At 40.1% G+C, this 24,448-nt stretch overlaps 2 protein-coding genes across 21 annotated transcripts in view; both read right to left on the reverse strand.

Annotated features, from left to right (window-relative positions):
- LOC119482014 (phospholipid-transporting ATPase ABCA1-like) overlaps positions 1–5,121 on the reverse strand; it is a 191,122-nt gene extending 186,001 nt beyond the window's left edge. The window contains exon 1 of the mRNA XM_037759373.1: positions 4,937–5,121. The gene's annotated coding sequence lies outside the window, so the exon portion shown is untranslated. The remainder of the gene's footprint in view (positions 1–4,936) is intronic.
- A 4,454-nt stretch (positions 5,122–9,575) lies between these two features.
- LOC119481177 (adhesion G protein-coupled receptor L3-like) overlaps positions 9,576–24,448 on the reverse strand; it is a 234,267-nt gene continuing 219,394 nt past the window's right edge. For 6 of the 20 annotated variants that reach the window (XM_037757869.1, XM_037757866.1, XM_037757865.1 and 3 more), the window contains 4 exons: positions 24,099–24,267; positions 23,795–23,920; positions 19,914–20,010; positions 9,576–12,335 (listed from right to left, as the gene is read on the reverse strand). In XM_037757869.1, coding sequence (XP_037613797.1) covers positions 11,386–12,335; positions 19,914–20,010; positions 23,795–23,920; positions 24,099–24,267 — 1,342 coding nt within the window. In that variant the 3' untranslated portion in view covers positions 9,576–11,385. Of the gene's footprint in view, positions 12,336–13,645; positions 13,698–15,181; positions 15,308–19,913; positions 20,011–23,794; positions 23,921–24,098; positions 24,268–24,448 lie in introns of all 20 variants that reach the window. The other 14 variants (XM_037757857.1, XM_037757855.1, XM_037757853.1 and 11 more) reach the window with 5 other exon arrangements.

Consider the following 24,448-nt stretch of genomic DNA (forward strand, 5'->3'; position numbering starts at 1 on the left):
GCATGCCATTGCAGTGTTAGACCAAAATGTCTACTCCTGTGATAGCAGTGAAAACTGAGCCCATTTGCACTGTGTAATAAAAATGTAATTTATGTTTAATACAATTATGCCCTGAATATGAGAATGTAATTCCACAAAAATAATATTCTGCCATGGTTACAAATGTCAACTAGTTTGACGGCAGGTTATTCAAGGTTTCTGTTTCAGTTGATTTTAACGAAACTCGGGCCTCTAGTTTCCAGAGAGCATCTCTGCCTCTCCGACAAATCCAGACTGAACCCAGCTGCTCAGCGACCCAATTAGAAAACATGGCACTTTACAACTTCATCATTTACATCTAACTGTGTGTGTACCGCTACGTGCTAGCTTCCATGATATAACCCGTGTTGGTATTAGCATCCAGCCATATCCGGCCCCTGTGTTGAAAGCAGATGTGTACACATTAGTGAGCGCATCCCTTTAGGAGCTCTCATTAAATTGCTGGATCACAGCAGTGTCCAATCAACAGTATCCACAGAGAATCCAGAGGAATATATATTTTTATTATCTTAGCGGGGGCTGCATATAGAGCTTAGTTTGGGGTTTCACGCTCTAAATGTTTCCATGCCTGTTGAAACACAGGCCTATCACAATAGAAAAGCCTTATCTTGGGTCTCAATAGCAAATTTTGAAGGAACACTGATTATAATCAAGCAAGGTTAAGAGATTAATGGATCAGTGAGCTCATTAGAACCACACACAGTGATCTTGTGATCAAAACACTGTACACTTTCTTCTTAGTAATCAAAAAGGAAAATAGCTGCAGTTTGGACATGTGAAGAAAAGCAGACATAGCCTGTATGTTTGAAGGTTTTAAGATGCGGGTGGTGGTGCATCTGGGACCAGCGCACCTACCATGCCGTGACACTATCGTCAGAGTCAATCTACAATATGCTGATTCTATCATAATAAAGAAAATTGGCTCGATCCCCGAGGAGAGGGGCCCTAATAGAAAATAATTCTGCCCTTGAAACACTCTAGGCCTGGCTTTGATTAGATGATGCTATCTTTGTTTAGACTTGAGCATCTGGGGCAAGACCGTGTGTTCATATATTTAATTAAAATACCATTGCCTGCACTGACAAAGGGTACTTATCTCATCAAAGTGTTCACCCTGGATTTTTTCTCTTAATTCAAAAGATTATCTTTGTTGATTGGCCATAGAGGTGGGATGGATGGGGCGATGGTATGGAATCTATTTACTTGTCAGAATACTGGCTCGTCCGCTGTCCACCTTGACTGCAAGCCAGACATCGTCACTGCACGCCATCTGGCTCCGAGACAGAACTATTTTACCTTTATCGCCGCATCTTTATCATTCATCTAGAGGTGTGTGAGAGCATAATTACAGTGTCATTAGGGTTGTCACAACCTTGCAACAACAACATTTGTATCGTTGACCCTCCAAAAATGACCTTTGCATGCTTCTATAACAAGCCTCAGTTACTACTGATACAAATACAAACTGTGGGCCAAAAATAAAGTACTCTCATATTAATTTGTAAGTGGGGCTGCAACTATTGATTCTTTTATTTTGAGATTTGCCTATTGTTATTTTCTAAATGTATTGATTGATCAATTAGTCTATAAAATGTCAGAGAATAGTAGATAATGCCTGTTATAATTTCCCACAGCCCAAGGAGATGTATTCAAAAGTCATGCTTTATTCAACCAACAGTCCAAAGTCAAAGAAAAGCATCAAATCCTCACATGTGAGAGGCTGGATGCAGGCATTTTTGCTTTAAGAATTACTAAAACAAATTATCGATTATCAAAATAGTTGACATTAGTCTTGTCACGATACTGGAATTTCTAATTACGATACAACACCTTAAAAAAAATATTGATGGTCGATACCACGGAGAAAATTTGACTCAACATTGAGGGGATACAATTTGTTATTGTGATTGTTATTAAAATATAAATAGCAGTGTGTGTGTGTGTGTGTGTGTGTGTGTGTGTGTGTGTGTGTGTGTGTGTGTGTCGGAAATGAAGAAAGAACAGAAAGCGCAGCTGGTACCTGTGTATCAATACTGCAAAAAATGAACTGTTAACATAAACTGTTTCAAATATTTAGTATCAATATTTTAATATTTTTGACAACACTAGTTGCCACTTTTTTTAATCAAAAGACAAATTGATTAATCAACTAATAATTAATTAATTAATTAATCATTGCAGCTCTATCTTAAAGCACGATGGGTTTTTACATGAACTGGTTTAAGAAAAATGTGGCCTTCGTTCAAGATTGCACACTATGCAGGACATACCCAATATGTGTACTATCGTTCGACATACTTTTGTGTGAATAAACAGTAATGTGTATCTTTTCGGATGCACTGAGCAGTAATTTACATTGTCACTTCCTGAGAGCCTCCTTGCCAGTTGGAGACGCATAACCATGGTAACCCATGCTAACCTCATGTGACCAAACGATGATTTGTAAGAATTATAAAGTCTGAACTCATTAAAAATATATACTACGCCCAGCAAAATGAAATATACCGTCACTTATTGATGTTGCAGAGCTGTCCGTCAACATCTGTTATCAACGTTACCACCGCAGTGCATTGTGGGATATTTATGCCACCGTATAATGTCCAGTGTTACTTAAATTCCCATGCAATACAATTCATTCAATATATACTGAACCTATCTAGGTTCAAGGTTAACACGCTGTAACATCTCAATTCATGTCCAGACTGACTGTAAACAAGACGTGACATAAGAGCTTTCAGGCCGCTGAGACCATACAGAGAATTAAGTAACAGGTGAACTACATCATGCTGCAGTAGTCTCTCTGCTTATGTATACAGTAGCACACTCCGTCCTGTGACCTGCAGTAACACACACAAAAATTCCCCGGACAGCCATTACCGCTTTCCCAGGTAGCATGCCCCTTTCTCCTCCTGTGGCCTGTGCACTGAAAATTATCCTCTAAATTAACTCACAGAGGATCCTTGTGAATGTCACGTAACCTGTTTGCCCGTGGCATGAGGGGCCTGTTTGCTTCTCCCAGGTGACTAAGTGTTGTGATACTGTCAGGCATTAAAGGGGTACGAGAGCCTTTGCTGCTTGTCCCTTCTGTCATAAAACAAGGCTGTGATAAGACGTGATGAAGTGTAGCCTATTTATGAGGGAGCGAAAGTGACAAGGGAAACTGGGAGTGAGTTTAAGATACAGAGCGGTGCATGAGGGGCATGCAAAAAGAAATTGTAAGGATGGCATTCATGTGATTTACAATACACAACTACACGGGATAGACAAATTAACAACCACTTCATGAAACAAACTTTGAAGTGACTAAACCACCATTGAAAACTCTGTTTGGCACAATAACAGGCAGTCATTGTCAATTTATCAATTAGTCGATCGCCAAAAAGCTAAGCAACAAAAAGTGTTTACAATCAATTAATCATTTTTCGTTGTTCAAAGCAAAAATGCCAAAAAAAAAAAACACTTCATTGCAGCTTCTCAAATGTGAATATTTTCTGCTTTCTTTCAGTCTTCTATGACATTGAACTGAATATATTTTGGTTTTGGACTGCTGGTTGAACAAAGCGAGACATTTAAGGATGTCAGCTTGGTTTCTTGGAAATTGTGTTAGACAAATTTCACTATTTTCTGACATGTTACAGACCAAAATTATCAATGAAAAAACATTATAATTGAAAACAATTGTGGTTTGAAGCCCCCACAATTTCAAACGAGCATAATGTTGCTGCTTGGTGGATTCAAATTGTAAACCGCTGTGTCTGCTTTTCACAGCAGTTTGTTTTGATTTTGTCCCATTTGTTTTTGGATTGTGTCCTGTAATGGCAAAAAAAAATCATTTAACAGTTGTTTTGATAGAGGCACCTGCCAATGCTTTAATGTTTTTCAACCTAACCAAGGTGTGGTATTCATAATTGTAATGAACTTCAGAATTCTAACACAACCCCTGCACCACATATATCATCCATCCATCATCTGCAACCGCTTATCCCGTTAGGGGTCGTGGAGGGGCTGGAGCCGATAACAGCTGACATTGGGCGAAGTCGAGGTACATCCTGGACAGGTTACCAGCCTATAGCAGGGCTGACACCCAATTTTTTTAGCCCCCTTGTTGTACAGCTGACTTCCAGAAAAGTTCCTTTTTGTCCCCCCCTTTGTCTTTAGATAGTTCTCTTTTAATGCAAATTTTAGTGCTTTTTAGTGTTTGTGAATTGTATTTTATCTCTATTTGTGTCTGCAACTTTGTGTTCTTGCTGTTGACCGTCTTGGCCAGGTCTCCCTTTGGAAAAGAGGTTCTTAATCTCAATGGGACTAACCTGGTTAAATTAAGGTTAAATAAGAAAAATAAAGAACACATAGAGACAGACAACTATTCACATTCACGGGCATTTTAGTGTCAACAATTAACCTAACTTGCATGTCTTTGGACTGTGGGAGGAAGCACAGGGAGAACATGCAAACTCCACACAGAAGGGCCTCAAGCAGGATTCGAACTTACGACCCTCTTGCTGTGAGGCTCCAGTGCTAACCACTGCGACTTGCACATTTAACAGTATTTTTATAATATAACTAATGTAAATAAACCATATTTGACATATTGTGTTGCGATATCTGAATAAACTGACATTAATTCAGTAAAGCAAAAATAACCAACAAAAACAAGACAAATCTATTTATGAATTTAGTCAATTACAAGCAAATAAAAACACTGTAAACCTGACAAAATATAGGTTACTATAGGTACTGCTTCTAATAAGACATCAGATGAATAACCAGTCTGGTAAATTAATAACATTAGACTCGCCCTCCTGGTACTGGTGCTTAGCTAACAGACTCATTTGGGATACATGGCAGATAAAGCAGTTTCTCCTGCTCTTCATTGCAGGTGAGGATGTGTACTTACGTCTCATTTTGACCAAACTCAGCAGTCTCCTCAACCTTGAAGACGTTTTCCACTTCAGATATTTCCTCCGCAGCAAAAACACGTTAACTAACATCGCTTTTGTTGGTGAAACGTGCAACTTTTGGAGCTGACTAACTAAAGTTTGACAGGTTAAAAGCAAAACGTCAAAACTCGTTAGCAACACACGTGGGAGTAGTTTGTCTAATTAGGCTAAAAACAACCCATAATGCAACACTTTCGATGCTATACAGGCTCGTAGTCTTTCGGAAACATTCGGATTCCCGAAATAATTGCAAAATAAGGAAGCAATAAAGACCAGATTGTATATCTTATTAATATTTCATTACATTTTCTTATTTATTTATTTTTTAATTTATAAGAATATTGATTTAATTACTTGCATTTTACCTTTTCATTTTTCCTCTCAAATTGTTTTTAGCACTATTATCCCTCTGACATTATATAGCCTACTATAGCCTACATGTATAGACTATATTCTACTGTACTTTGTGTTTGACTTTTCCATTAAGATGATAACCCTGTCATGTATTGATGTACTGTACAGTCTCGTAGTCCTTTCGTAAACATTCGTATTCCCAAAATAATTGCAAAATAAGGAAGGAATAAAGACCAGATTGTATATCTTATTAATAGCATTACATTTTTCTTATTTATTTATAATTTATTAATTTTTAATTTATAAAAAATTGACTTAGTTGACTTAATTACTTGCATTTTACCTTTTTATTTTTTCCTCTCAAATTGTTCTCAGCATTATTATTTTTCTCAGACATTAGGCTATAATATAGCTTACATGTGTAACGGTGCAAATAAGAGTGTTTTGTTAATATAGTTAAATTAATGTTTAATTTGGGACAACCAACCATTGTTTCTGAAGAGCTTTTATTTTATAAACAGTGCATCTAGCATTGCAGACAGCCAGGGCTTTTATTTTGAATTACATGCAGGTGCACTGTGGGTCAGCTGCAGCAGAAAGAGACTGTCAAGCTGTGGTTGGAGTGAGCTGTGCCGACCACCTTAACAATATTCCTGTCTGGTTGTGTGTGTCCCATTAACACAGAGGAATAAATACCCAAGTGCTCCATCCACCTCCACTCCCGTGCCATAAATGGGTGAACATGCAGAACAGAAACAGAGTGGTCACACATGTATAGACTACTGTACTTTGTGTTTGACTTTTCCATTAGGATGATAACCCTGTCATGTATTGATGTGCTTAATAATAATGCAAGTTTCACAAAGTTCTGTGACCTTCCTGTTTTATGAGGATCATTAAGTTGCAGTACTGACCAATCTTTAATATCTCAAGTACGACCGCAACCGAAAGTCTCGAACACTTTAGGCCCCAAAGTGGCAAACATTGACAAAATCCTCCCCTCTATCTTAAATCAATGTTATCTTGGCTAAAAAAGCCAGAGAGGTATTTTCTTTTATGTGCTAAGGCTGTCAAGTTGTCCCAATACACAAAGCTGGAGATGACATTGATTCACCTTTCATTTGGAATTCTGCCAGGCATTCGGCCATTGATTTTTCACTAGGGGGCAAGATATGAAAAATGTGCCATTTTTTAGTATCACATCCGAGCCAGTCGTACGCTGTTGTTCACATGGCATGCAGGTGTTTCTCTGGCCGCTCGTTCACTCACGTATGTGTGTACATACATTCAGACTCACGTCCTCACACACGGCATACGTGGACACACATATTCACAGCTGCTCACAGCCACGTGTGCAGACACGAATGGCAGACATCACTTTTCCAATACCATCTCCTCGACCAGACAGCTCACAAATGGACAATCATCCTTATCAGCACATCCAGTGTCTCTACTCCATTTTCCCTCCTGTGCTAAACTGTTCAACAGACCTTTCCCGTGTAATTGGATGTGAGTCACATCGACGACGCCAAATGAAGGTCCCAAAAATGTCAAAAATTGTGTGATTTTGAATGCTATGTGCCATTGTAAACATATCCGATTACCTTGATTTTTACAAAGTACATTAGATGACTTTAATATTCAGTTACATTAAAGATAAAGTCCAATAAATCAGTCGTGGATTAGGAGATGGTAGGATTTGAGATTGGTTAAGAGCTGGGGGTAGATAGGATGAAGGGACATCGTCCTTAACTGTCAGCAACAAGGATATCTCCAGTCATTGTGGAATGAAACAGCTTGCCAGCTTCCTCAGGGACTTTATAAGCATGTGCTCTGTTAAAAGGTGCAAATAAGGGTATGCTTTTATTTTATTATTTTGATAAACTGTGAAATAAGACTGTTGTGAGTTCATATAATACTATTTGAATCAACTTAAGACCAAAAAAATAGCACAAATACCGCATATTGATTATTTCTTTGGGATCTCCAAAGTGCTTCACTTTAAGAGCATTGAGAACATGTCAACACTTACTTTGTGGTTAGGGAGGTAAGCAGAAAACCTCTAGCAATTGAGGCTTTCAGTCTAAAGGCTGATGGCCTAGCCAGTAAAAATCAATACAGCCTACACTTGTGCTAGTCAGAAAATATTCTCACTCGAGTAAACAGTGTGAATTAAGGATAAAATATCATATACTGACTGCAAAGTGTCTTTTTTTTATGTACCAGTAAACATATAGTATTATAAGTCTGCAAAAGCCAGTGGGAAGTTAGCCGCAGTACTGCTTTACTGTGGCATTTTGTGCCGCGCAAGCATGTTCCTGGGCAGCGTCGGGGGCCGGGGTGGCTTATGAGCTTGCGTAACAACTCATTAATAAAGTGGATACGGGGCCAGAGTCACATCTTCAGCACATTTCATGAACTCGCCCCAGTTTGCAAATGCCATTCAAAATGATGCAGCGCTGACGGCCAGAGCTCTTTCTGTCCACCCAAGTCATATCTCTAAGTGGAGATCCATGCTTAAGCATATGGGCCAGAGAAAGAACCCCCCCCCCTGCAAGATCCAGGCTGTAATAAGAGGAGCCAAACATCTCTGGCAATTTTTCACAATGACTCAGCCATCAATCACAGCAACCAGCTCTGTGAAAATGGGCTGAATTCTTGCTTTCTCCCTGCAATACGTTACAGCAGGATATTGTGAAATCCAATAGGCAAGCATGGTGAGAGATAAGTATTACAATTAATTTATTAGTCCACTGGTAAAGTCTGGAAGTATATGATGAATTTAGTAAACTAGGTTTATAGCTTTCCTGTAGTGATATACTTTTTTAGGTGTAATATTCACTTATTATATTGTGCAAATCATCCAGGCCTTGAATTAAGTTTATGTATTTATTGATTCGCATTTTCAATTCAGTCCCTAATCTGCGTGTGGTTGAACTATTCTACTTAGAAAATGTACCTGTTCATCCTTTAATTTGTTCATTTAATTTTCACTATGTACTGTCAAATGCCAGACCCTGTCTGTAAATAGTTCCCTCCAATAAAACAGCTGACCAGCACAAAACAACAGTGAACATTTAGAAAGCTAAAGACCCTGACAGTTCTCTCAGGAGTTGGCTGACTAGGCAAGTAAATATTGAGCTTACCTTCATCAGGCAGGTATAGGATGCTCAAGTTGCTCCGTGTCTGCTGGAAGCTTAAGTCGGCAGGTTTGCTAACGCTGGCTATAAAAAATTGATAAGCAAATAGTTTCTGTGGGATTTGTCCTTCTGTCCCCCTCTCAAGCTCTCAAACCAAAATCATTTGGGCAACAACAGCTTGAATAAGCATCGATGCAGAGCATTGACAGACTTTGCTGTATAAATGTGCACTGAGTTTTGCTAAGATAACTAAAAAAGAGAATTAAGATGACTATATACTGTACAAACTGCACTTTCAACTGATCATAGTTATGTGTTTTTAATATTTGAAGCTCTTTTTGACCACTTGGGGGCAGCAGAACAAGCTCTAAACACCATATTGATCTATCATCACCTTAAAAAGTTGTTGTGGTGAATATGTTGCCTATTTACACGTCCAGCAGACACGGTGCAACATACGCATTTATTTGGAGTCACATTACACATGGTCATTTGATGCAATATTAAAGGTGCAGTGCGTAGGATTTGGCGGATTTTGCAACCAAAAGAAACTTTTCCCGTGTGCCAAGCATGTAGGAGAACTACGGTGGCTGACGCGAAAACGTGAATGGCCAGCGTTTGTTTTGTCTGTTCTGGGCTACTGTAGAAACATGGCGACCGGCTCAGTATGAAGATATAAATGGCTCATTCTAAGCTAAGGAAAACACAACAACTCTTATTTTCAGGTGATTAGACACTAAAAAAAAAAACATAGTTAGCGATATTATAATCCATTTTTGCCATAAGATCCCTCTAAATGCTACGCACTGTTCCTTTAAAATAAAAATATTTATTAGTAAAGTAAAATATTTAATATAATAATATCCCCAATTACATTTTTTTCTCTATTGCTGAATAATGTGCAGATTACCAGTTGCTACGGCGTGAAACACTAACATATTTTGACTTAATAGTGACTTTATATGACAGGGCATACTTACCTCTCTTCATGTCCTCTGCCAGGATGAATGGTCCGGGTGACTTTCACTCGTCTCCTGCTTAGCTTATCAAACTCATGTGAAACATACAGTATCTGTAAAGAATTCATTGGTTACACCAGCAATGATATTGAAATATTTATTACAGCTTATGAAATCACTGCTTCTATTGTAAAGCAGACCAGAGCATACAGAGCACATCCACTGTTGCTGGGCCAAAATTTATTTGGCACTAAAATGGACAGAGGGCTAATGAGGGGTATTAACTGATAATTAAAAAAAAATGAATTGATCGTTCCATCATTTGGAGGTCCTTTCGCTGATATCCATATAAAAAGAGTTCCAAGACCCGGACAAAACTTTTGTCGTAGCTAAGTGATAAATCTTAGTCAGTAATTTATTTGTTGGCAAACAAGTTTCACTGTTACAACAAATATTAGTTATGAGGTCATTCAACTTGGAAACCATTACAAAAAGGAATAAATAAGAAGCCATAATCATAGCCAATAATAAAAACTTATCTGTGCCACTAAACTTACTTCCATCCTCCATGTTATTACTGTTTATTTAAACAAATAAATAAATATATTTCTCCTCGAGGAAGAAAAACAAAAAACACTTCCAGTTTTTCTCACTCCAAAAGCTCTTTCTTTAATAAGTAAAACAACCATCTTTCTTTTTTTTTGTACAAGTGCCTAGTTTTGTACAAGTGCCTAGTGCTCAATTTGTTCTCTTTCCGAGAAGCACAAGCGTTTTCTGAATGCCAATAGAGATGCAGAATGCACTATGAACCTTTCCGAGGGACACCTCATGATTAACTTGGACTTATTCTGTCTTCTTCACGATCTGTGAATCAGAGCTCTGCTATCTACACAGTAAAAAAAAAGAAAAAAAAAAGGGAAAAGAAATCAAACTGAAACAGAAAATGGACCTGAAAACAAAGATGAATATGTAGCACGGAAATGCCTGCACGATAAGTGTTTTGTTGTGATATTTTTTGTGTTATTTTGCTTCTATTTAGATGGTCATTTCTTGGAAAGTGATAAAAGAGGAAAACATAATAAACAGACTGGTACCAGAAACCCAGAGAGGCCAGCACAACAGAACAAAATTGCTCCTAACCACTACATTTACAGAGACAAAGGGTTTGCTCGGAACAAAAAAAGCTTACTATTGTGTGCAATGCTAGTTATCTGTACAATTACATAGAAATATCTCATAATTATCTTATTAGTTTTTTTTCTCCCTCTTTTAACAACTGTTATTACAGTAAAATGAAAGAAAAAAAGAACAGCTATGCTTGAAAGCATATGATCAATAATTCCTTCATGGTAATTGTTCAAAATGTGTGTGTTTGTGTTGTTGTTGTTGTTTTTTGTCTTTTTTTCATTGAAGGGACACTTCAGCAAACAAAATGTGCTGCAACTCACCAAAGAGGAAGAAAATCTTTCAAAAAGTCAATATAGATACAGAAGTATAATAAAATAGTCCTTTTTTTAAATTTCCCATTTATTCTGGTGAAGTCTATAGTTTAGACTTGTATAGTTTGGGGGCTATGCAGTTCATTTCGACTGTCAGACTATAGCTCTGAGACCTAAAAATCCTGTGTGAGTAATTGTCTCTTTTCACACTGAGACAAAACACGCCAAACCACACAGGGTTGGAGGGGGGGGGGGGAACACAACATCAACAGATTCCCGCAATGTTTAACCAAATATAGTCACATATTAGCCCCCATACCAAGCAATTATTATCATGTCTGTGGCCAGTAACAGCGAGAGTACAGTCATTTGCTCTCTCTCTCTCAGTCTTCGGGACACGGAATAAAAAGAAAGGCTACCACTGCCAACGACTGATGGTACAAGGGGACACGGGGAAGAGGACTACGGTAATAGGAGGGACACTGGAGGAGTGGGGTGGGGGGGAGCGTTGGGCCTATAGGCTGGTGACCAGGTGCGAGGGCTCCGGCTGGGCCTCTTCTGGAGATAGATCCTCTTTGTTTGGGGGCACGATGAAGCCATCGCTGCTGCCCCGCCCTAGGTGGTAGTAGGAGTGCAGCTGATGGAGGTGGTTACGCGAGCCCAAGTTGGGCATGCTCTTGTAGTAAACGTCGTCCGAGCTGGCCTCCGGGCTCTTGGCGTCCCCGCTGTCCTTGGAGCCGTCGGCAGATTCTGCAGACACGTCGGGCAGGCCGGGCAGCATGGGCATGCTGGTATAGAGGGAGTCTCTCTGGTGGTTGTGGCCGGGTGACGAGCCCTCGTCCTCGGTGTGCTCGTTAGTGAGTAAGGGAAAGAAGCTTTCGCTGTTCTCCTGGGGGATCCGCCTCCGAGACGAGGAGGAAGCGGTGGCGGACGAGAAGGGGTGGTGGGGCAGCGGGAGGGGTGGCGGCGCTGACTGGTGGAGGTGATTGTTAAGGTTGTCCACCGCCTGCAGTGCCGGGAGCGGTCTTTGAGGCAACAGCGGGGCATTGGACTCCTCGCGGATTAACTCCAGGCCCAGGCCTTCGTCGTGGTGCGGACCAAAGGTGGAATGGTCGTCCAGGCTCAGCGCCACGTTCATGCCCATCCCCACTCCCAAGCCCATCCCGTAGCCGCTGTCTTTGCCACCGTTGCTAACGTTATTGACCAGCTTATTCATAAGGTTCCGGTTGTGCTCGGTCGAGCGCTCGTGGGAATTGTTGAGGTAGGAGGGGATATAATTGGAGGTGAGCTCTTTCAGGATCTTCTTTTCCAGGGTGGTCTCCTTGTGGTTGTAACCCCGATCAATGATCTGGACGCAGTCACTCATGTACTCGGCGCTGGCGATGCTGTAGCTGTTGCCATGGTTACCATTCAGTGGTAGAGTATCCATGACACTTGTATCCCGGGCATTGTTCAGGATTCCCTCTGGAATGACAAACATGGGTTGGGTTGGGGGGTAGAGTGGGCGAATGAGAAGGGTGAAGTCTGATGGGATGTAATTGCCACAGCTAAATGTCAGCCATTTTTAACAAACACAAATTACAGCCATCAAATACTGTAGCCCTTTTATTCTGAAATACGTCCTGACCCCCAAGCACTCTCGGCACGTAATGTCAGCCACAATTCTACAAAGTGCACTTTGTGGAAACAAAGACCCTACAGTATTTGGATTAGGTAAGATAAGGATAAAATATACTGCAAATATGATCATCATACACACTTACCTTGTTACAAAAATAACATTTTATAAGACCCAATTTCACTCTTCATTAAATTTTACAGATTATTCAATGGCAGTGGTGAAAACATTGATATATGTGCGACACGCATTAACACAAAGCACAAGCACAACACAGAAACACAAAGCTTAGATGCAAGCAAGCAGAGACAGAAATAGCCATGCATTTAACACTTAACACAAAGCAGAGCAACAGCTGTAAATTTGGACCCCAGCCATATTGTCCCATGTGAGCAATGTTAACATTGTAATACTGGAAAAAATATAATTTATTAATGTCTGCTTTGTCCGTGTGAACATCACTTGCCCTCTCTCTAGACATGAATTAGTTAAAACAGTTCAGTATCAACCCACACTGGAAGGAATAAGACTTTCTGTTCTCTCTGTTGCGTGAACATGTAGAGTTCATATTTTATCAGTTTGACCAAGTCCATCCCATCAGCATCAAAGCCAGACTTTTTGACGATAATTCAAAACTACATCAGACAAGGCCATCTGGCTTGTTAAAAGTGTCAAGCCCACAAGTTTTGTCCTCTTGAAAATTTGACACGACTCATTTCTGAGACCTTCAAAAAGTGTATTGGCTTGATCAAAGTGAATAATTAAAAAAAAAAGTGTATGAACAAAGGCACGGATGTTCAATATCCACTGAAAAGAGTACAGATCAATTTGTATTGATGAAATGTTGAGGTGAGTCTGAATGTTGACTGTAATTGGATTAGCTTATTCAGAGGGTGATACCAAACAGGCCAATGAATATTCGCCTGTAAGAAGCAGCAAATGCCTGAAGTCTTTTTTTTTTTTACATCACGTAGTGCACACTACAATAAGCAGCGGAATCCAGGATGTGATTTAAACTGATTTTTACAGGTCTATTTGAAATGGTGAGGGCCTTTGTCATAAAAGAATGCTATTACTTCCAAAGGGAATGACATTTTGTTTTCATTACGCCTTTGTCAGCATCGAGTGAAAAGAAAGTAAAGCCAAAGTCAATTACATTTGATAAGCAATGTTTAGTTTGACTCCCATACTTGTCTCTCTGTAGGGCTCTTTTTTAGGGACAGCATGAAGGGAAGGAAAGAAGAAAAAGAAAACACAATAAGCATAACAGTGACAGGTAGAAGAGAAATGTGCACATACAGTATGCCGATGACGCATCAAGAAAATGTTTCTGGAATGCAATCGCTTCATGTCACCATGCAAATTTGTTGCGTACCGACAGAAAGAACAACAACATGTTTATTAACAAATGTAGAAGAAAAGACGTTTTGCAGAATCCTTGGGGTAAAACATGGCAACGGTACTTGAGCGTCAAACGCACCAGTAAATCTTTTGAGGCATTAGCATTTTCATCCTTACGGATATTTCTTTTACATCTACGGCAATGTAAGTGAATTATAGCCCTCTGTCACGAGCTGCGATGCAGCACTTGTATTGCATACATAAATTATCCCCTGATCAAAGCTCCCTGTGAGTTTTATCTCAGTTTTACACGAGTTTCTCAGTTTTACAGACTCACAAAGTTACAGCGATCTCGTATTGACTGCCGAGCGTTGGAATAAAATAATAACGGCTCTGCACAGAGCGAAAATAGCATTTCAATAGTCAGACTGATCCCAGATTAAAGCAGATTTCTTGTCTCTTGCTGATCAGAGATGGTTTCTATAACTCAGATCTAATATTTGTATTTGGTGTTATAGTCAAAGATCAATATATTGAAAAACCATTCTTCCTAAAAAAAGCTAAATAATTTGTAGATCAACTCGACTTAATAACCCACATTTTAAATATACGAAGTGGCAATTATTACAATTAAAAGTGTCAAATAAGATGGCAATTTATTCTTTGAAGGAGGCGGGGAAACTATTTATGCTGAAAATATTAAACACTAAGAGAATCAAATTAATGGCAATCTTCATGTTTGCTCTTCAGACTATTCTTTTCGGTGCAATATACATTAATTGCATTTAAATTTAAATATCAGATCCAATTGCAAACAATGTTTGACAATCCAACAGCAGCATAAAGAGAAATAAATGCTCAAACTAAAAACAGAGAGACAGAAGACATGGCACACAAGCTTCACTGACAACATTAGAGCACATTTAAAATAAATGACTGGGGATGTATCCGGCTCACTAAGGGCACCCGTTTCTTCATCTTTTTTTTACAATGTCTATGTCGGCTAAACAGCCATGTCTGGGTGTGACTTGCATGTCCTCACCAGAAGCCGAGATACACCCCCAATGAAAAACCCCACAGCAGAACAAACCTGTAGGGTTTTTGTGACAAAGTTTGTTCAATGCTAACACACAACATCTAGAGCAGTGTTTTCTTAATCAAAGCCCTGTAAAAACCCTCAAGGGTGAACACTGGCATTTTCAGCTTAGTGCAAGTCCGTTACTTTTAACTCCCCAATCATAAAGTTGCTTCCTGGAACAAAGATGTGCAACCTCACAGTTTCTCCAGGACCAGACTTGAAGAAAACACTGCCCTAGCCACAATGTTAAAGAATGAAAAGAAGCTAGCACACCTTGTGTGTTGTACATGCCCAGAGGGTTGTTATAGACTGCCGATTCCCCAAGCAATGTATTATAGGGATTGTTAGTGCCATGAGGACGTAGGAGTGCATTAGGTATAAGATGGTTAGCCATAGCCCCTGGAGCAGCCAGAAAGAGACAGAGTGAGACAGAAAAAAAAAAAACAGAAGAGCGTAGAGACAGAAAAAAAGGTAGGTGGGTAGATAAATTGAGATATAGACAGAGAGAAAGAGAGAGAACATACATATCAGTTGGGCAGATGCAGCTGAGCAATGACAGCCATTAACATCCAAATGATCACATGATCATTAATGTGAGGGGTTTTGCTACATGAAAGTGGCAGAGCTGAACTGACATGGCTAATGGGGCCGATGGAAAGTGTGTTAATTGTATTGTTAATGCCGGCCATTAGTGTTAAGCCTGTTTTTTTGTGCTCCACATTCAGGCGGCATACTCGTGTTAAGAGACATAAATTACAAAGAAGCACCGACATGGCCAACACAACACATGTACTGTTACATTTCTACACTCAAACGGGACAGAATACAATAATCACTCGGGGACACGGTTTTGGTCTTTGAGGCTGAAGTAATAACATGAAAAAGAAAGTGCTCTAAATTCTTTTAATTGACTGTTCGCTAAACACCTTCCCGGAACAGAGATTGCAGTGATTAGCAATGGCAGACCTGTCAAGCTTTGGATTTCTCCACATGATGAAGCGGTGCGTGGGGCTACTCAGCCTTTATCCTGATACAATACATTTTGGGGTTTTGGTGTCTTTTTTTTTCAACCTTTCAAAGACCAAGAACACAAGAGCAAAAAATCGTTGCAAAGAAGGGTGTTGGTCTGCTTTGTAGGATGCAGTTGTTAGCATGTACTAACTAGCTTACTACCTACAGTAGTGTTATTTACAAAGCCAAGGAGAACATTTTTGATCTATATTAGTATATATTATAGTATAGGGGGTTACCGGCTACGTAAAAAAACAAACACAGTTCTCGACATATACATCCACTGTGTAGTACTTCCCCATAGACTGTATATAAAGATGGACGACATGACAGCTCCTCAAAAGTGAAGCCAAAACATTGCAATTGCCCCTTAGTGGCTGGTTGCAGTATAGGTACTAAATCCTGCCCCCTCCATGTTAGCGGATGGGACATGGGCCAAACTAAAAAGTTGGGGTGAGACGTCATTGATTGACAGCTGCTCTGAGTGAAGTAGTCGTGCAGCCGGAGGCTCGGGAACTGTACGAGAGGAGATGTAACTTTACCGTTCCATAACCGTCACCAGTCTGCGTAATAGAACGTGTCAATTTGATCGTAAATGTAGTTATAGAGGAATTATTGTTAGTTGTTGTGTCTTTCCAACCGTGGTGCTAATGTAGCAGCGAGGTGGCTCACGCTAACAAGCTGCAGCCCTGCTCGGCTTGTGATTGGCTCAGGCGTGTGTGTGTGGGCGGGATCTCGATATCGCGGTTCCAGACCCCCGATGACGATGATAAAATGTCAACTCCCGAATACAGGATATTTTGGGTTCACTTTTGTGCAGTTGGAAGTGGAGATGCGTTTTCCATCTATATATACAGTCTATGTATTTCCCCAATATGTGGACGCAGGTCCTGGATGCTATTAGAGTTTATAGGCTAACGTTAGCGGTTCCTTATTGAATAACTCAACGAGATGGCTTTACATACGAAGTTGACGTTCAAGTGCAAACATTATGTTTGAAATATGAAAATGTTTGTAAGCTAAGCAGTAAAACAGGTTATGTTAGAAGAAAAATAACAGTCAACAGGCTATTCTCCCTATACTATACTATACTATACTATACTATACTATACTATACTATTATACAAAACCCTTACAACTGATAAAACATGCCAGTGAAAGCAGTCCTTTCAACCTGCAAAACTGTCTAGAAGTGAGAAGCCTGCTTTCATATACCTCTGTGAAATCAAGGTTGAAATTCAAAATGAACTTAGAATTCTGAGTGGTAAATCTGCCACCATTGTGTCTTCTCTATTATAACTGCTTGTGGTATTTTCTTATGAACTAAAGTGTTATAATAGTTTCTCCAAAGAGCAAAGTTCAGATTTTTTCTGATTTTCCTAAGTGCCATGGCTGAAATAACCTCCCAAGTAACATGTCCTCTCTTTTGGTGAAGATCGTCATTACTTTGCTTCGACCTCGCCTCCTCCGCACAAACAGAACAGAAGCTCATTTTCTATTTATGCGATACTTGTCCTCAGATACTTGCTGCCAGGATCTTGCCCGAGTGACTCATCAGTTTCCCAACCACATAGCAGTACACCAAAGCAACCTTCACAGCCTGAGCCCTGTGATTAGCTGCAGATTTTGAGGGCTGCAATCTTAAACATGAATGGTGCAGATTCCCTGATGTTTGTTTTTCTTTGCCGCTGATAAAAATAATTTATTTTCAAGTGTTTGAATACATTATGCGGAATATCAAGTATGCTGGAAACGCTCACATTCATTTCCTGTTTACATGATTTCCCCCCGAGTCGACATGATATGATGCTATTATTTTTAAAGCTCAAGACTTATGAGGGGTGATACACGCGTGTGCTTCCAGTATGCGCTATGCCACAGCGGGGAAACATCTTTTATTTGAGGTACGAGTACACAGCAATTAGATCCTCTGGCAGAGTGCACTGTTCTTTTCTAATGCTCTGAATCTGTCAAACCAATGGAGAAAGATTCTTATATTACCTTGTGAATCTCCCCATCTTTTCAAAAGTTGGTTCAATACTTTTTGAGGGTGGTCTTATTGCAGAAATGTTTTCTATATTGGGACTCTTTAATGTAATTTCACTGCTGATTTAGGCTCATCGTTCAGCATTAATCAAATGTTTTGTCTGATTTTAGTATTAATTAGGCGTATTATACTTTTGCTTAGAAATCTGAATGTTGTTTTGATTTTTAAAAAACAGTAATTTGCTGTTGCATGCCCTAATTACAGTGCCTTCCATAAACACCAGCCCCTTTTGAATTCCCCCAATGACAGATCCCCCACTTATTGTGTCTGTGTTTGATAAATTGGACAATTTCCCAAAAACGCTCTGATTGTGTGGTGCAATAACCCAGAATGCCGGGGAGAAATTGAACATGCAATGCTATCAAGATGATTGCATGACTCCGCTCTCGAGAGGAGCGCAGCAAGAGTGTCAGCTGCGAGCTCGCTCTCAGGTGTCGAAGGGAGGAGGGAGAATCAAAAGGACAAATCAGCAAGAAATATTCGCTCCTCAACTCATAATTCCTTAATAACAACACGGGGAGCTGGCTAGGATAAGTGCAATTGTATTTGCATCTGTTCCTCGTGACACTTGTGATGGCGGAACTCACTTCCCAGCACACTCTTGAGCTCTTGTGAGTGTTGTTTCTATCAAACCCAGCACAGTGAGAAGCCAGGAGACTAAAATTAATAATTTCTAGCTCTGCTTTTTGCCTTTATGGAAGTTCCTTGTATGCTTTTCTTCAACTCCCGACCTACAGCCCCACTTCCCGCCCCAATTTAGCCGCTCCACAATGGATAAAGGCTGTGTCTGTTGATGGTGCTAAGCTGAGTGCCTAATTATTGAGATCTTGACACTTCCTCCCTGTGTCGAACATTAATCCATCATTGTAACTATGCATTAGTGTCGACGCAAGCAGGCGCCCAGAGCGAATTTAGAGAGCAAGCAGTGTGGAACTGGAGCCCTCCATCACGAGATGCGATGAGTGGGGAAAGTGTTAGGGATGGATGCCAGCCAGGGCGGTATTTGCCACTTGATGTCAGATGTAGTCTGGTATCTATTTTCTGTATAACCTGAGAGACTCCGAAGTTAACTCTATTCACTGCGCCGCTGTCAAATGCATTATGGTAAAATACTTTTTATTAACGCGTTCCTGAGAGGGGAATTCTGCTGAATTGATTTTCAGGTTGTTTTTCTGCACTTTTCCTGAGAGTAAGCCCAGTTTCCCTTTCAAGGTTTTTGCAGTCGAAGTTGTATTGCTTGAGAGGGGGAAAAAAATAAAGAGGTAATTTTATCAACTTTATCAAATGGCCAAAAAATTTAATTTTCATAAACAATTTGATTTGATTACATTCACTCAATTGTGTTTTTTTAAGATTAAATGAAATGAAATCCTTTCCGTAGACTTTTCTTCTTTAAATTACTAGACGGTAGAAATGATTTGTTGATGCTTCAAAATAAAAGACGTGATAAACAATTTTCTGAAGCAGCATGACACCAAAGAAGGATTCTATCCTTTCAATATCTGCCTCGTATTCACAATCACGTTCTCTTTCATCCAGGCAAAACTGTTGACAAACGCGGCGAGCAATTTGAGTAGTTGCTTCGCTATTGACAGCAGTTCCGGTACGTTTAATTTCTCATATTTAAGAACTCGCTTTAATATTTTGGTGATAATTAACAGTTGCGTAGGAAATGTGTCTCTTACTTGGACTTTTAATCATTTGGAGTATCTGAAGGCAAACTATTGTGTAATGACTGATTTACCTTGACTCGAGGTTTGTGGTTGAAAGCTTTGATGGGTTTTGATTCTCTAAAGTCTTATTAAATGAAAAGGGACTGTACATACAATTCGTGAAATTAGAGAAGCTTTTGTGAAAAATTGTATTTTGCAGTGGTTATAAAGTCTAAGGCGAAGGCCGGTGTATTGTGGAGAGATTCAAGTAAATATTTTCAGCGTGACCAAGTACCTCTGTTGAGTGATGCGGAGCTGTTGATGTCGCCGGTCATAAAAGAGGACTCTGACTGTTTTCTGACTGTGTCGTTCCACATTCGACGGATGCGGCTCTGCAGAGACAAACAACATGTCATAACACATCAGAAAATATTCACTCTGGACACCGTCAGTAATACAGCTGAAAAGTAAAAGCATGCACATGGAGGATAAATGAATTTAAATGGAAGTCATATACAGCATTATTGAATATTTCTGAGGTTCTATTACAAACATACACTCTGAGATATGAAGCAAAAAGAGACTTTTTAATCTTTTTGAAGCCATGAAACATGTCAGCTGTGGGGATAAGTAGCATCCAATTAAAGATGAGCACTAGTACTGGGATAGGTGGAGTCAATAATAAAGCCATCAGTCAAGCTCTTCCGAAAAGGCTCAATCCAAGAGGGTTCATCCTGGTTAATTATGATATGAGTCCCACGGGCTGTTGCACAAGCTAAGGGTCTGGGTATCCAACCACGGAGTGGACTACTTTCTGTCCTGTGCCAGAGGGGCTTGGCAGAGGATTTCAGATTGATACATAACAGATTTGGTGATGTCGAAAAGAAAATAATGTGTGAAATGTTTCGTGATGAATTGCTGTACTGAAAGGATAATTCCAGTTGATTACAACCAAGGTTTTGTGGTTTTGGTTATCATTCCTATCATTAATACCACTGCACTGAAGTATCATCTTTACACTGCAGCAATTTATTGTGAACCACATGCAAAAAAAAAATAAAAAATCACATAATAGCAGGATCCAAGCTAAAAATTATTGGACAGGTTTAAAGCAGCAGTAGGCAGAATGGTTTTGGCATCATTTAGCAAAAATTCCATAATAACCTTTCATCATATTGTAATTCAAGAGAGAGATAACTAAACTTCTGCACCTCCTCATGGCTCTGTTTTCAGGCTTTAAAGAATCTAGCCCGTGAGGGGAGACTTTGGCCAATCACAGGTCATTTCAGAGAGAGTTTTCCTATTGAGCGTTCCTATTGGCTGTGCTCCTGCTGGTGGCCGGTGCTTGGTATTTCCTCAACTGATCTCAACATGGCGGCCGGCTCTCATTTTACAGCTAAACAGTTTACTAAGAGATGTTTCTGAAAACATTTGAGGTGAGAAATAGGCATTACAGTAACAGAATATTAATTCATATTTGATCAGCGCTGCCTAGTTTGACTGTTTGATCGGAGTTTGTGATTGACATCTGCTCAGAGCCGTTAAGGCTCCAGCTCGGCTCTGATTGGTTGTTTTCCTCCGGTCTGCGAAATCTTGCAGATGCCATTAGAAGCACCGGAGGACACCAGAGGACACAGAGGCACATTTTTTTTCTCAGATTACCTGTCTCATGCACTACCGTCAGGATATAGTGACCGTTTTATAAAAATAACTATTATTAATAATTTTTGCTCCAATTCTACCTACTGTTGCTTTAAGAGCAAAGTGATGCAATGAAGCATTTAAGTTTTTCTGTAATTGCCTTCAATACCACAGACAGATTCCAGCTTAACTAAGTCATTGCCACTGCCATCATCATGAACTAAATTGGGAGCAACTGTCACAGCACCTCACCTCCAAATCCTCCATTAAGGGGTGACATTCAGACCGCGAGCATGTTTTTTATTCATAATAGCTTAATCATCGTATCATAAATGGTGTGGAAAAAAAAAAAAAAATGCCCACGCAGAGGTGCTATGATCACTCAGACGAATATGTCGTTTTTAGGCACTTCTGTGTCAACCCCAGGTGACACGTTGCTCATATATCCTAACGGGAACATACAGTGACACAGACGATCCCATTAACATATTGTACGTCATGTTGTCCCCGGCGCTGGAGACACAGATGGGTTGGAAATGACACCGCTGACTTCTTCTTCTTGTTTTTTTGGACAGATAAAAACTTGAACCGTTCACAGCCAGCGGGTTGGAGTGTACTTTGCTGATTACACATTCATTTAGAAGCCTCGAAGTAAGCAATAAACAAGCACGTCTTTCTGAGTGTTGCCATTCCTGTCTTGCTCACATAAAGCGACTGAGCGTGAGGTTAAAGCCATCTTGTCAAAGCCCTGTGTATAATTAAACGCTTTGATCTGTGTGCAGAATCCAGCTTGTATCGTGGGCTGCCACTGCATGTTTGACTCCGAGGACTATTTATATAACGGAACACTGGGAGGAAATCACAATCTTTAGAATATGGATATGATGTTCAATTACAGTGTAACATGGCAATTCATCCTATACTTCGTGTCAATGTGGGAGGAATCCATTAACAATTTACAAGGAGACAGAATTCACATATTTTGGCAGAGAAAGTCCAATCTGCATCTGTGAGCATGAACAAATTCCTCGCAAGGCTCTAGCCAATACTTTAGTCAGCGTCGCCGTACCGATGTGCAGCCTGCTCCAGTGAAAATGAATTGCAGACTGACATTATGTACTTAGAAAATGTTTAGCTCAACAGGCTCTACATTTCCCTGCTATCACTTCCAAACTAGGACATATGCTATACTTCTTTGCTATTCATCACGCATACTTACAAGGTTTACTTTCAAATATTTTCTCATTGATTCTTAAGTTGTGGTAGGGCGACGTGCAACATGGGGTCGGGAGGATGTTATGTCGACTCAGACGGGGGGGGCGTGCAATACATAAGGAGGTGAAAAATAAGTCTTATTTATTGATGGATCATGATCATTTGTTGTTGTCTCTGTTGTTCTGTGTTTAAAGGGATAGTTCAGGTGTTTCTGAAGTGGGGTTGTATGAGGAACATATCCATAGTGAGTGTATTACCTACAGTAGATGATGGTCGGCACGCTCCCAGTTTGGAGAAGCAGACAGCAGTACCGGCACGGAAGCAAAGCAATGTACGGCTGTGGACGGGGGCGGCAGCAAAACATATTTTAAAGAAAGGCTCATTTAAAAAAAATCAATAACAGTTTAAGTGAACACTATATTTAGAATATTTTTTGTCAGTTTACCTTGCCCTGAGACAGATACACAGTCTGTTTCTGATGGGGAACTGAAACAGTTATGTCTCGCCAAAGCAACCAGACTCCATTGGAAAAAGCATTAATTTCATTTCGCGGAACACTGGGGTTGCTGGTATTGCTCGGATTCACCACAGCACAGCACAAACAAATTAACCGATCGAGGCAGCAGAAGACCAGCAACCCCTGTGTTCTGCCAAGTAAAGGTTTTTTCAATGGAGTCTGGTGTCTTTGGCGAGAGCATAGATTGATACAATGGCTTTAGTTTTTTTTTTAGGGGCTGTCTGACAGCAAGGTAAAGTGGTGAAAATATTGTTAATATAGCATACACTTAAAACTGATAACTGATGATTATCGGATGATTTTAGGTAAGCCTATTTTTAGGTAGCTAAAATGAGATTTTGCTCACTTCCCCGTCCACAGCACTATATTGCTTTGCTCCTGTTCGGTAACTCTTGTCTGCTTCTCCAAGCTGAGGGCGTGCCGACCGTCACTTCTACTACTGTAGGTAATACACCAACTATGGATAGGTACCTCATACAACACCACTTCAAAACACCCGAACTATCCCTTTAAATTGTGTCCACATATTGTTTATTATTTACTGTGCTGTACCACAAACTGCCCCTTTTGGGGACACTAAAGTTTTTTAAGTCTAAAGTTTATAGTGCATATCTGTGTAATGTCACAGATAACTATTTAAGAATAAGTCGCCCTCGCCTCCAGCTACGCAGACCAACTGCTTAAAGATACAATTCAGTGGAAATCCAAAAAAACAAATGAGAGTTAATTTGTCCTGCTAAAAAAAGATACCGTCAAGTTCAGTAAATCAAGAATGAAAAGGGGAGCATGGAAAGTGGTTCTACCTGTGACCCAGTAGAGTAACGTCCCGGAGCACGAGAGGCGGTGCCTTTTCCAGAGCCGATGGAGCTGTCCACACTTTTGCCACTGCAGCAGTGAGTACGCAGGCATTTCCCATACTCCTTACGCACCTGCGGGATATAAAAGCACAGATACAGCACATGCACGCTGACCGTTAGTCCCCATCCAAGGGTACCAATTTCATACTTTTGGAGATGCTTCTCTGGCATATTTGCCGAAGCATGAAATTAACTTAATGATGTCACATTAGGCAATTTCACACAGCACAACTTAAGAATGAAACCGTACCTTTTTCTGCAGCACACAGTGGAAGATGAAGATGAACATTCCCTGCAGGGAGTTGAAGATGGTGAACAGGTAGGCCATGACCACCGTGCTCTCGTTGACGTACATCAGGCCAAAGGCCCAGGTCAGGCCCAGCAGACACAGCAAGGCAATGGCCCCAATTACCCAGGATCTAGAATATAACAAACAAACAGCCATCTCACAAAACATTTCACAAAGTTAGTATGTTCAAAATGCTTTAAAACTGGTTTTGAACTTACGAAAAGCAGTGTACCAATACAATATTTTCTGACAATAAATGGAGGTTAAAAGCCACAACTTTAATTGAGGTGTGTGCTACCACTGAATTAAAA

Source organism: Sebastes umbrosus, chromosome 22 (genome assembly GCF_015220745.1).
Source record: "Sebastes umbrosus isolate fSebUmb1 chromosome 22, fSebUmb1.pri, whole genome shotgun sequence".
Classification (NCBI taxonomy): Eukaryota; Metazoa; Chordata; class Actinopteri; order Perciformes; family Sebastidae; genus Sebastes; species Sebastes umbrosus.